Source organism: Eptesicus fuscus, chromosome 20, assembly GCF_027574615.1.
Source record: "Eptesicus fuscus isolate TK198812 chromosome 20, DD_ASM_mEF_20220401, whole genome shotgun sequence".
Taxonomy (NCBI): Eukaryota; Metazoa; Chordata; class Mammalia; order Chiroptera; family Vespertilionidae; genus Eptesicus; species Eptesicus fuscus.
In genome coordinates, this window is record NC_072492.1 from 18,078,637 (window position 1) to 18,092,509 (window position 13,873).

The following is a 13,873-nucleotide window of genomic DNA, read 5'->3' on the forward strand; positions in this document are numbered from 1 at the left end:
ATTACTCTTTTATTAGATAGTATAGAGGCCTGGTGCAGGGGTGGGGACCAGCTGGTTTGCCCTAAAGGGTGTCCCGGATCAGGATGGGGGTTCCTTGGGGCATGGGGCAGCCTGAGCAAGGGGTCTGTGGTGGTTTGCAGGCCAGCCACCCCCCCGGCGACCCAAGCGGAGGCCCTGGTATCTGGAATTTATTTACCTTCTACAATTGAAACTTTGTAGCCTGGAACAGAGCCAGCCCTCCTGCTCGCTCCGTGGCTGGCAGCCATTTCTGTGGGGTTAATTCACCTTCTATAATTGAAACTTTGTAGCCTTAAGCAGAGGCCTGGGCCGGCCAGGGTGTGTGGAAAGCTTTGCTTACTCCGTTGCCGGGGGCAACCCTGGCTTGCTCTCTCCAGCTCCGTGGCTGCCACCATTTCTGTTTGGATTTGTTTACCTTCTATAATTGAAACTTTGTAGCTTGAGTGGAGGCTTAGGCCTGCAAGGGCAGGAGGAAAGCTTGGCTTCCTCCGTTGCCTGGGAAACCTTGCTCTCTGTGGCTGTAGCCATCTTGGTTAGGTTTATTTGCATATCTGCTCCTGATTGGCTGGTGGGTGTGGCTTGTGGGCGTGGTGGAGTTAGGGTCAATTTGCATATTACTCTTTTATTAGGTAGGATAGCCATGCTTATTCATTTACATATTGTATGGCTATTTTTGTAGAATAAAAGCAGAATTGAGTAGTCGACTCAATTTTCCAGCAAAAAGCTTTTAATTTTTATGTAATCAAATTTATCAATATTTTCATGATTCTAAAGGTTTTTCTCTGGTTATAAAGGAATTAAACCCCTAGTTTCTTCTAGTTTTTTAATGGTTTCATTTTTTACGTACACATACTTACTAGGATATATTCTCTGGTCCAAAAGGCTGAAAATAAATATAAAATCTAATTTAGTAGTTCTATTATTAGTAGGCTTGTTGGTATTATTATTTTGAATCTATCCTATCTAATAAAAGAGAAACATGCAAATTGACCATACCTCCGCTATGCCCACAAGCCATGCCCACCAGCCAATCAGGAGTGAGTACGCAAATTAACCCAACCAAGATGGCAGTTAATTTGCATATCCAGCTGCAGAGTGAAGACTGAAGACAGCGTAGAAGGATGCCAAGCGATGAAGAAGGAAGCGAAGGTGCGGGGAAACAAGCAAGCAGGGCGGCAGAGAAGAGAGGGAAGCAGGCGGGGTGGCAGAAACTGCCACAGGAAGCCCTATTCTTGCAGAATCTTCCTGCAATGGGCCTCTAGTTTTATATAAATTGTAAGATAAAGCAAACAAGTAGTTCTGTCAATCTTGTTAGGAATCAAGATTTTCAGTGTGAGGGGAAAAAAAAAGAGATACAAATATAAAATCAAGGAATTAGGTAAAAACCCTGAAATATATTTGACATGAAATTATTAATATTTTAAAATTATATTTTAGTCATGAAAAAGCCTAGAAACAATGACAATACAATACTTATGAGCATTTCTAGCTCTTCAGTGAATGATCTTCACCAAAATGAACTAAGAATCCTTAAAAAATGCATGAAGCTTTCAAAAACTAAGTATGTCAGAAGAACTCAGGCACCAAAGTTGGGTCAAGTTGAGCATCAAAAAGAAAAAATGACTATAATATATTAAAATACCTGGGCTATATATTAAAATCGATGTGTTCATAATGATACTAAAAATAACCTTCCCCCACATAAGAAAAATATTTTATTTGTTGCCACTGGAGGTGACTATTGATGAGAGAAAGAAAGAAAGAAAGAAAGAAAGAAAGAAAGAAAGGAAGAAAGAAGGAAGGAAGGAAGGAAGAGAGAGAGAGAGAAAGAAACTATATTCTGAAAATCTGTAATTAAAAGGAAAGAATTAAACATTTATTCTGACTTAACAGTAGAAAGTATGTTTCAATGTAACCAAATATATAGCAACCAAGTAGGATTTGTTTTAGGAATTACAATATAGCTCAAAATTAGTAAATCTAATAAAGTTCATTATTAATGAATCCAGGCTGAAAATCAAATAATCTACATAGGTGTTGAAAAGGCATTTGACAAAATCAACAATCATTCTTGATTTTTAAAAATCACTCTATAAGATAGAAATTAGGTGAATTTTTCCTAATGTGACAAAATATACCTTTTTCAGATCAAATGGAGTCAAGTTATGGTAGAATAAAAGCAGAATTGAGTAGTCAACTCAATTTTCGAATAAGCGTGGCTATGTTCTAATATATATATCTTTGGTGAAACAGTAATTAACAAGACTCATTTCTACTTAAAGTCATAAGCAAAACAAGTATGCCCATATCACCACTCTCATATTGGAGGTAATAGCCAATGCAATTAGGCAAGAGAAAAATGCTAGAAATACAAAAACTAAAAAGGAAGAAGAAAACTCCTATTGCTTGCAGACAGTATGGTTGCCTTCCTAGAAAATCCAAGGAATAAATTAAAAATTACTATAAACAATAAGAGAACTCAATGAGGTAGTAAAGTACAAAAATATACAGAAATTAATAGTTTTTGTGTATTCAAAGTATATCTAGATAGGAAGTGTAACAGAAAAAGTCTCAGAATGGCAACAAAATAATGATAAAATAACTAGTATTAAAACTCACCAAAGATGCAAACCTATATAAAAAAAATTTAAGACAACACTGATGGATACAAAATATGATGAGCAAATGGAAAGATATTGCAAACCTATATAAAAAAATTTAAGACAACATTGATGGATACAAAATATGATGAGCAAATGGAAAGATATGTTCTCAAATAGAAACACTTTCATTATCAGAGGTGTCAATTTTTTTCAAGTTAATGAATAAATTTAATCAGATTTCAATAAAAATTCCTATGAAGTTTTTTTTTTTTTGGTGTTCTCCCTCCCTACCCCCCCTTTTAAATAGGCGAATCAATTCTAAAGTTCATATTAAAAAGTAAACACACACAAGAACAGACAGGAGTGATCAGAAAAAAATAACAAATAATGGGGACCAACACAGTCAGACTAATTAGAATATACTCAAAAGTCTCAATAACTAAAGCAGAGTGCTGGTGCATAAAAAGGGAGATAGACCAATGGAATAGGACAGAAAAGTCCAAAAATACACTACAAAATATATAGAAAATTTAGTAGTAAAGGTTCATTACAAACAGTGGGACAAGGAAAGACTATTCAACAATTATTATTGGGATCACTACATAGCCATTTGGAAAATGATGAAGTTGGATCCATATCTTACATCTTACCCTAAGATAAGTTCCAAATGGGTCAATATTTAAAATTAAAATATAATTTCATAAGAAAAGATAGGATTATTATTTTAATATCTGAAATATAACAATGACTCAACATATGGAAGCCATAAAGTAAAAGTAAGTAAATTCAACCATGTAGAAATAAAAAACTCATCTTCATGATGAAAGATAAATGGCAGGTGAAAAACAGAGGAAAATGTAACTTATTCACATATTTTCATATAAAAGAAAGAAAATCAAGAATCACATTTGCATTTGCTTATGTATGTATAAAGAAACTTTGGAAGGATCCATTGAAAACTAAAAAGAGAAGTTATTTAAGGCAGAGGTAGAATACTGGGTACATGGAGGATAAGAATGGAAAACTTTTCATTGTATAACTATATATTTTGGCTATTGAATCAGGTGAACATGTTGCTTATCTGAAAAGTTAAAATTTGAAAAAGTTCCTACTCTCAACTCATGTGGTTTACTTTCCACAGCAGATAGGACATTTGAGATCCTAGTGAGATAACTAAATCTGTGAATACAAGAAACTGATTAAATACACTTCTTAAGTCCTCATTACTGCCTCATAAATAGTGAGGCATATAGTAGTAGCTCAATAAATACCTTTAAAAATAGAAGTGAGCTGTAGAAGAAATGGGCTCAAGAAACAAATTACAGCAAAAGAAAGGCCTTTGGGATTTAGGAGAGAGAGATCTGGGGAAATAAGGGGGTGGGAAAGGCTCGGGCATGCTCCATAGAGAGAACTGCCTTATTTGAAGTCCTTTTAAGTTTGTATGAGTATATTATTGTTCTATGTACTTTTCCATGTAAGGAGCTATATCATCAACTGAAAATATAACAAATTGTACCTGTTGCAGATAGTGTTGGTAATATGTATCTTCAGATTTTCTGTGACATTTTTCATCTCCCTCTGATAACCAGTCATTCCTGAGTCTTTGATATAATGAGGATTATTTCTCATTAAATATTCCCCCAAATAAATAATTGGATCGAACTTAGTTGGAATATCAGCTTCTGACAAAAGCTTCTTTTTTTCCACTTGCATTAACATATTTTCCATTCCAACAACTAAGGTGGGTAGAAGTTTGTCAAGCAAATATGCACGAGTATTCAGAGTCATGTTGTCAATATTAAACCACTCTTTGGCCAAAGTATCCTTAGGGATTTTTTTCTCAGCATTTTTTTCTAGTTCTTTTTTCAGTTTATCCTTCTCTATTATTTTCTGCTGCATTGCTTGAGCTCTTGCCTCCACTCTTTCAAAGAGATTTTTCTTCCATGGTTGCTCTAGCTTTGAATCCAGTATAGTTGGATCTAAATGGAAAACCACACTTGCAGGTTCTCTAATTACAACATTCTTTGAGATTTCGATGTTAGGTTCCTTTACTGAACCAGCTGAGATCCTTGGCTTCTCCTCCAGTTTTGATTCTGAGGGGGCGGGGGGAATGAAATATAAGGAATATTAGAAGTAGATTTTAATATATGCTAGCTTAGAATATTACTAGGAGAAAACATCTCTTTAAATGGTGTATTCAAACACAGTTGAAAGTAACAGAAAGTCAGACAACAGTGACTATAACCATAAGGACATTTATTGTTGACTTAATCAGAAATCAATCAGCAGCTCAGTGTTTTTGATTAAGTACCTGGCCTGTTTCATTATTCTTTATTCATTTTTTGTGCTTATAACCTCAGGATCATAAAATAGCTATTGCAGCTCCAGACATCTCTTCTTTACAGGAGAAAAGGATTGAGAACAAAGAGGATTTCTCCTCTTGAGATTCTGTCTTATTATCCAAGACTAAAGGATCCCAGATCCCTGCTCCAACACTTTCCTTTACATTTCATTGACCCTAATCAGGTTACATGTCTGCCCCTAGACCAATAGCTGGTAAAGGGAAAAGGAACTATTATGACTAGTTTTGACTGATCATAATTTATTCCTTCATGTTAGAGTTTACATCAAGTTATCTGATATTAGATATTTCCAACTTCTGTAATATTGAGGTTTAGTTGGCAGGCAAAAAGGTAGGGAAATGTCTGCTGAGTGGACAGTGAAAAGAGTCTACCACACATGTATATTTAAATATATTTCTTCTCACTTTCATATTTCCAGCCTCTTTCATGTTTTCATTTTTAAAATGTAGTATGGAGATATTAGACCAAGATAGTGAACTGAGAACAAGCACCTACTACTCACTCCCTACTAAAATCTCTAGAAATGACAGAAAAGGTTTTGTGTGTGTATCCTATATAATAAGAGGTTAATATGCAAATTGACCAAACAGCAGAACAACCAGAATGCCTGCAGCCCTTCCCCCAGCCGGCCCCACCCCTGAGCAGCCCCCCCTAACGGGGGGCTGGGCCAGCTGGCAAACCACCTGTGGCCCCAACCACAGCCCCTCGCCCCAGCTGGTCTGCCCCCAATGGTGGGGTGGGCTAGCTGGACCCCACCAGTGCATGAATTCACGCACTGGGCCTCCAGTTTTAATATAAACATAAGAATGCTGGCAATCATGAAGGAGTCCTTCAGTAGGCAGAAATTTTGAGGGTCTCTGAAAAATGTAAGGTGAGTGGGAGCAGAATTATTGAAGAAAATATGGGACTAAAAATATAAAGGAGAAAAACATACACTGTGAAATTTGAGAGCAGCTTTGAGGCCCCCCACGTTTAAAGAATGTAGATATGGATTCATCCTTGCATTGGGACATAGTGGTTTGGGATAGAGAGGCAGGATAATGCCTCCACACACAGAGAAAATAAATTGTTGACAGACTTCATTGGCTGCACATTTTACCTCTCAGCCACAATCACTGGCAGCAGGCTACAGAAAACAAAAACTCCATCCACAAAAGAGCAAACAGGGATTCCCAAATGCAAATGTAAGCACGCACATAAGAATCATGACTAAAGAAAACTATCTCCATGACTAAATTCAACCAATGCAATAATTAATAATACCCAAGGAAATAGCATTTATAGAATAAATGTAAGGAGTCTCTAAAAGAATTATAATCAATGTCCTCACAGCAGAGAAATTAAAGAAAATAAAAAGAATGTTATAGCCATGGTTAAGTGGTTCAGATGGTTGGACTGTCATTTCATACACTATAAAGAATGTGGGTTCAATTCCTGATCAGAGCACATACCCAGTCATGGCACATACAGGAGGCAACGAATCAGTGTTTATCTCTTACATTGATGTTTCTTTCTCTCTCTCTTTCTCTCCCTTCCTCTTTCTCTAAAATCAATAAAAACATATATCCTCAGGTGAGGATTTTTTAAAATGTTATAAATGCTATGGGAAATAAAAGAAGAACACTTGGGTACCTAGTGCTCAGATCTTGGTTGCTAATACCATTCTCAAATTTTTACAAATCAGGACTCATTGGAGAAATGGCTAATTTAAGGACTGGGGCAGGAAATATATGTATGACGAGCCTGGAGCATCTTGTAGTGCCAGAAAATAAGGAAGTGTTCAAACAACTCTGCAATGATTGTGATATGTCAAAGGGACACAGCAGCCAACTGAAAGAGCTCCTAATGGCCAAAGATGAAACAATTTAAACAAAGAAATGAAGTAATATTGGATTATAACCAAGTATAAAAGAAATATTCATAAATCCATACTTGAATAAATAAGTAAGTGGGGGAAATAGACAAATGCCCTCCCTGTGCCCTCAAAAAGGTAGAGTATAATGCTCTTCTCTTTAAGTGTGGGCTGTGCATAAGTGACTTCTTCCCGAAAGTAGGGTATGGAAATGAGTAACTTTACAGTGGACAAACCTTACAAAGCTATCTCAGTCAGATGAGAAAAATTAACATCAACAGTACAAAGTCATGCTAATAGCATATATGATATACTTGATAGGATGTGATGAGGATAGCATTTTAGCTCTATAGTCTTCCTCCCCCAAACCCATAATCCCAACCTTATCATGATTTTTTTTAAAAAAAATCTTCAGACCAATCACAATTAGGACATTCTATAAAAATACTTGATAGTACTCCTTAACACATGTTCTATTTCTCTGCAGCATGTGGCACGGTTGACCACTTCTTCTCCACTGAGATATATATATTAATCCTCACCCCAGGATATGTTTATTGATTTTATAGAGAGAGAGAGGAAGGGAGAAGGAAGAGAGAGAGAGAGAGAGAGAGAGAGAGAGAGAGAGAGAGAGAGAGATGAGAGAAATATTGATTGGCTGCCTCCCACACCCATCCCAACTGGGGATCAAACCTGCAACCCAGGTATGCCCTGACTGGAATTGAACCCACAACCCTTTTGATGTACCAGATGATGCTCCAACCAAGCTGACCTCTAATGATAGATATTTTTGTCTGCCCAAATTTCTTTCTTAATCAATTTGGTTTAGATAATACTGACCTCACCCATTTATTTTTTATTTTATTTATTTATTTAAATACTAGAGGCCCAGTGCATGATTGAATCATGCACGTGTAGGGTCCCCTACATACTTTCGCTTTCGATCACGGGGGAGCTGGGTGCCTGTCCGCTGGTGCACCAGGCCTTTCAGAAGGCTCCGGCGGCGGCGAAGGCTTCTGAAAGGCCTGGTGCCTGAGCGGACAGGCACCCAGCTCCCCCACTTTTGATGGTCCGTGGTGGGACGTGAGCTCGCTGCCCCAGAGGCCCCTTCTGTGCCGCAGCACAGCCATGGCACAGACGCTGAGCTCGAGCCGCCGCTGGTGACGCGAGCTCAGCGTCCTGCTGGCCCAATCAGCTACCCCGGCCACCCCGAGTCCCGCCCCCCTGCGCCTCCTGGCCAATCGCGGGCATAGCGAAGGTACGGTCAATTTGCATATTTGTCTATTATTAGGTAGGATATTTTTATTGATTTCAGAGAGGAAGAGAGAGGGAGAGAGAGATAGAAACATCAATGATGAGAGAGAATTATCAATCGGCTGCCTCCTTCCCGCCTCCTCCTGGGGATTGAGCCCACAACCTGGGCATGTGCCCTGACCAGAATTGAACCTGGACCCTTCAGTCCGCAGGCCGACGCTCCATCCACTGAGCCAAACCAGCTAGGGCACCTCACCCATTTAGATCCAGGGATGGATGGTGATCCAAACCTGACAACTGTCAAAATCACTAAAAATAAGGAAATCTGAGACACTGTCAGAAAAGTCTAATTAAGTAGTCTCTAAAGAAACCCTTGAAAAGCCAATATTTAATCTAAACAATGTCTTATATCCAATAGTAGATAGTATTTATGAACCTCCCTCCCAAGTTTATATTTCCTTTTTGGCTAATTCTCTTATTTTAATATGGGGAAGTGTGGAAGATAGTATAATGCTCTCCTTTTACATCTCGGTTGGATTTAGAAACAAATTGACCACTTTTTTGTGGGGATGGGGAAATTCATTCTGTTTTATATCACTGCTCATTAATATACATTGTTTATATTTTTATTTTAAATAAGTGTGTAAGAGCAGTTCTTGAAAGTGTGCAGGTTCTAATGCATTCTCTCTGCTTCTAACCTTTCCAGCATAATGCAAGACATATATTCCCTCTCCTGCTTTAAAAATAGTGCTACAGATGTATAGCAAATTAATATCTACCCAACTGCCCACAACCCATTATAAATTCCCACATGAACTAGGGAATTCTCTATCTTCATTATAGCCCAGTGATTGGCAAACTCATTAGTCAACAGAGCCAAATATCAACAGTACAACGATTGAAATTTCTTTTGAGAGCCAAATTTTCTAAACTTAAACTTCTTCTAACACCACTTCTTCAAAATAGATTCGTCCAGGCCGTGGTATTTTGTGGAAGAGCCACACTCAAGGGGCCAAAGAGCCACATGTGGCTCGCGAGCCGCAGTTTTCCGACCACAGTTATAGCCTATTAGTGCTCCTCCAGTATTCTTAGATATTGTAAGTTGCTAAGCAATAATCCTACATTGTCCCCCCGTGATACGTAGAAGAGAAATACATGTGTGTTTGGTTACAACTCTAGTCAAACACTTCTCTCGTAGGGCCATAAAACCAAGAAAAGAAAAGGAGGTACAGCAATAGCAGGGTCAATAAATCAGGATTCTGATTAAGACTATATACAACTGTCTTTTGATTGAGTGACCTCTAAATTCAAGGATCATAAATTATACAGCACTGCCCCAAGGACAAATTAACTCAGAGATTCATTTGAATATAGTTTCAAACAGGTGCTTTTTAAAAAAGCAGGTCTGTATTTGGACATTCCTAAACCTTTTACAGATGTTATTATTCATGTATACATTCATTCAATAAATATTTATTGATGTCTCACTTTGTGCCTAGCACTATGCTAAGGACTGAAATTCTATTTCAGTATTTTCTTCCTAAACTCTTCATAGAATTAAAAGCCTTTCATACACACCAACATACATACCCTCACCCTTGTATTAATCCACCTTATAACATACAAAGACCTATTCATTTACACACTATGGGTATAAATGCTTTCTACTAAATAAGTAGGGACACAAAAGAATTCCTTATTCATATTGTGCGAAAGGTCCAGCCTTACAAGTGACTTTTATCATTTTCCTGCACTTAGTGCATAGCCCACTGCTGAGCATGGCCTCGGTACAACCCTATTTAAGGACATAAATAGGAATGAATTATAATCCACATTATAATAAGCCTTAGTAGACTCTTACTTCACAAGAAGGCATGTAACATTAGTGGGACTGGCTCCTGATTAAATTAGTGAAAATTGACTCAGCGGGGCTATTCAACTAGATGTATGATGTTCTCTTTAAACACAGTCCCTGTCTGAAACTCAGCTGGCTTGGTCTTATCAGGATTTCTTAACGTTGCTACATAATGTAGAAAGACTACTGTGAAAGCAGAGGAAAAGAAACACTACTAAATACTACTACAATTAAATTCAATAGCTATAGGAAAAGGCATTTTCCTACAGAACTTTGTTTAATCTTGGGCTCTGTAATGAGAACAGAGCTGAGCAAATTGATAGTTTAAAAAAAAAAAGATTTCTCAAAATGCAAGTTAAACTCATAGTCTAAAAAGTAAAACAATTAAGACAAAGAAGTGAGAAATTCACATGGTATATTTAACCACAGTATTTTCTATGTGAAGATATATATTTGAGCACATTCTGGGAGCTGCCTGGCAAGATGACATCATTTTGACAAATATATAATAAGGATAAAAACACTTCCTTTGACATGTTGAAATTGCAATAACAGTTCCTCCTCCCACGTCTTACACACACACATACACACACACACATTCACAAAGGGAGATTCAGAATATTAGATTTAATTATGACTGATCACTGAATAAATTAAGTATATTTCATTGCGTTTAATATTGCAACAAGGAACTGCAATGTTTTCAGTATATATCATGTTCTGGGATAGGCTTACACAAACAAAACACACTTCCTTCTGCTATACATGGAAAAGCAATAACAGAAATTGAAAGTATAAGAACAGGAAAGACCAAAACCTATTGATTAATATGTTTTCTAGAGAGACAATAAATTACATGAAAGAATATATATGTGAAGTTTTGCAGGTGCAAATTTGGCCATAACTGATTAATGTGAACACCTAATTAAATTTACAACAAGTTACCTAGATCACAGTTTTGTTTGGCATGTTTAAAGGAAAGAGTTCATTTATAAACCTGGCCCAAGTGATTAAGGTAAAGGCAAAGTATATGTATGAAATAGTGGTGGTAGAGTATGGGAGTGAGAAGGAAGTGAAACCAAGAGACTGGAATCAGGGTGAGGGGAAGACAGGTGGAGAGGGACTTGCAAAGAAACTTTTTAAAAAGTTAGTGATGCTGTGAAAATTGTACTAAGTTTATAATAAGAACAGAACAAATGTTGGAAAGTTTGGTTCTTAATGTGTAAATATTAAAATGTGTATTAATAAGAAGAAATAGTCAACCATTGCTTAAATTGGTTAAACAGACAGAGAAACACTTTGTAGAAAAGTAAGCATCTAAAAGTTATAACTAGCATATACATAGCAATTTATAGTTTGGAAAACACTTCAATAACTATTATTGTAATTCAGCCTTGCATAGTGTATCATATACTAAAAACTCAATACTTGTAAACTGAATTGAAGGGAATTTCAATTAATTGAAATGGTTAAATTGAAAATATTGTAAAGAATTTCTGTCACACAGGATTTCACTAAGTATCTGAAATTAGAAGAACTAACATTATTAATAGCATTTGGTGTAAAGATTTTAAAAGTTACTGGCATTATGTGTAGGTTTGGTATTTTCTCATTTTTTTAAACTTATGATTAAACATAAAAATGTATATTTAAAAAAAGACAAACTAGTGAAAGGAATGAATGTCTTGCCCACTTATTTATTGCCTTCTGAATCATAATACATTTTCAATCTGCATAATTATGTGGGATTTCAGTTAAGTATGGGACTAGAAGTCAAACAGAATAAATGTGTGGTCAGGTACAGGGGTAAAAAGAAAAAACAGAAAAACAATATGCAGGCCTAATCACCATGGCTCCCCATTTTATGTTTGTACTAGAGGCCCAGTGCACAAATTCGTGCACCAGTGGGGTCCCTCGGCCTGGCCAGAGATCAGATTGTCTCACTCAGTCCCAAGTGGGGCCAATGGGGGCCAGCTTGCCAGGAACAAATGGTGGGAGGTTGATCGCCCAGGAAGGACTCTGGGAGGGCTCCAGGGTGTGTCCGGCCCATCTCACCCAGTCCTGATCAGCCAGACCCCAGCAGCAAGCTAACCTACCTGTCAGATCGTCTGCCCCCTGGTGGTCAGTACACATTATAGCAACTGGTGGACCAGTCGAATGGTCGGACAGTTAGCATATTACACTTTTATTATATAGCATTAATGGGTTTTCTGGTATGTCTCCAATCTTAGCTAATTTCCTCTTTTAGTACAAGATGAATAGTCATAATATTGCCTTAAAAGCAGGCATCCTCAAACTACGACCCGCAGGCCACATGTGGGTGTTTTTGCCGTTTTGTTTTTTTACTTCAAAATAAGATATGTGCAGTGTGCATAGGAATTTGTTCATAGTTTTTTTTAAACTATAGTCCGGCCCTCCAACAGTCTGAGGGACAGTGAACTGGCCCCCTGTTTAAAAAGTTTGAGGACCCCTGCTTAAAAGTATTAATAGAAGTTAAAGGGAATACATTTTAAACTATTTTCCAAACTGCATTTAAAATATTAAGATTATATTTTTAAAGGGCAAAATCTTGAGAAATGTATCCTAATAAAAACTACGTTATAGTTTTAAAATCTATTGTGCAGAGCAGCAATTTTCAATCTTTGTCATCTTATGAAACACATTAACTAATTACTAAAATTCTGCAGTGCACCAAAAGTATTTTTGCTGATTTGACAAAAAAAAAATATAGGTACAATTTTGATTCATTCACACCAGATAGCCATTGTCATGTTGTCATTTTAAAAATTTGACAATCTAAGGGAAAAGATGTCAGTGCCCCAACTAAATCGTCAGGAATTGCATGTTTTAAAAATTCTTGTGGCACACCAGGGTGCCTGCCACAGCATACCAATTGAAAATTGCTGCTGTAGGGGAATGGCTAGTTCTCTACCTTCGGATTTGATTTCATCTGTTGCTTCTTCTTCCCCATCTTTGCCGATATCTAATGCAGAAATTTGTGCTGAACTCTGAAAAGAAAAAAGAAAAATGCCTTTCAAAATGAGTTGCTCTTCTTCAAAGTTGCATCAACTCTCCCAATTAAAGAATGTAGATAAATGCCTTATGGTTGCCAAACATTCCTACTTAATTTTTCTAGGATTTAATGGTGTATATTAGAAGCAATGTAGTAATCAGTCTATTTACTGCATTCACAAGATAAAACGTATTGGCTCAATGTGTCAGCACATCTTCCTATTGCTAACAAAATAATATGCTAAGAATATTATGCTACAGGTACATTAATCTTTGAATTATACAATACTTTCTAGAAATAGAAAAATTTCAGCATAGTGAAATCAGACTTTTGAAAATATTTCTTTTTTTAAAATATATTTTATTGATTTTTTATAGAGAGGAAGGGATAGGGATAGAGAGTTAGAAACATTGATGACATAGAAACATCAATCAGCTGCCTCCTGCACAATCCCCACTGGGGATCTAGCCTGCAACCAAGGTACATGCCCTTGACCGGAATCGAACCCGGGACCCTTCAGTCCGCAGGGCCAACGCTCTATCCACTGAGCCAAACAGGCGAGGGTGAAAATATTTATTTTACTATTGGAATCATCTTCCATGTTTGTGGGTGAAAGAAAACATTTCATCTTAATTGAGGAAATTAAAGGTTAGTTTTATGAATAAATAGTGACAAAATAGCTTTTTGTACTTATAACAGTGTATTTTTAAAAGATGAAGAATAGAATATTTTAGAGACTCACGTTAATCAACTTAATGGTGAATCCATTGAACTATTTTCAGTTGCTTCCCTTTACTGTAAAATGCTTTCTCAAATAAGTCTTGTATTTATTTAAACACAAAGTTACTTAAATGATTAACATGAAAAGTACAGAATGATCATGAAATTACCCTAAAAACTGGTGGTTATTGTATT

The 13,873-nt window shown here is 36.8% G+C and overlaps 1 protein-coding gene across 1 annotated transcript in view; it reads right to left on the reverse strand.

Annotated features, from left to right (window-relative positions):
• Window positions 1–13,552, reverse strand: part of EFCAB5 (EF-hand calcium binding domain 5) — a 92,118-nt gene extending 78,566 nt beyond the window's left edge. Inside the window, exons 1-3 of the mRNA XM_054709376.1 lie at window positions 13,541–13,552; window positions 12,878–12,953; window positions 4,138–4,714 (exon numbers count right to left, since the gene is read on the reverse strand). Of these exons, the coding sequence (XP_054565351.1) occupies window positions 4,138–4,714; window positions 12,878–12,953; window positions 13,541–13,552 (665 nt within the window). The remainder of the gene's footprint in view (window positions 1–4,137; window positions 4,715–12,877; window positions 12,954–13,540) is intronic.
• Between the last annotated feature and the right edge of the window lie 321 nt (window positions 13,553–13,873).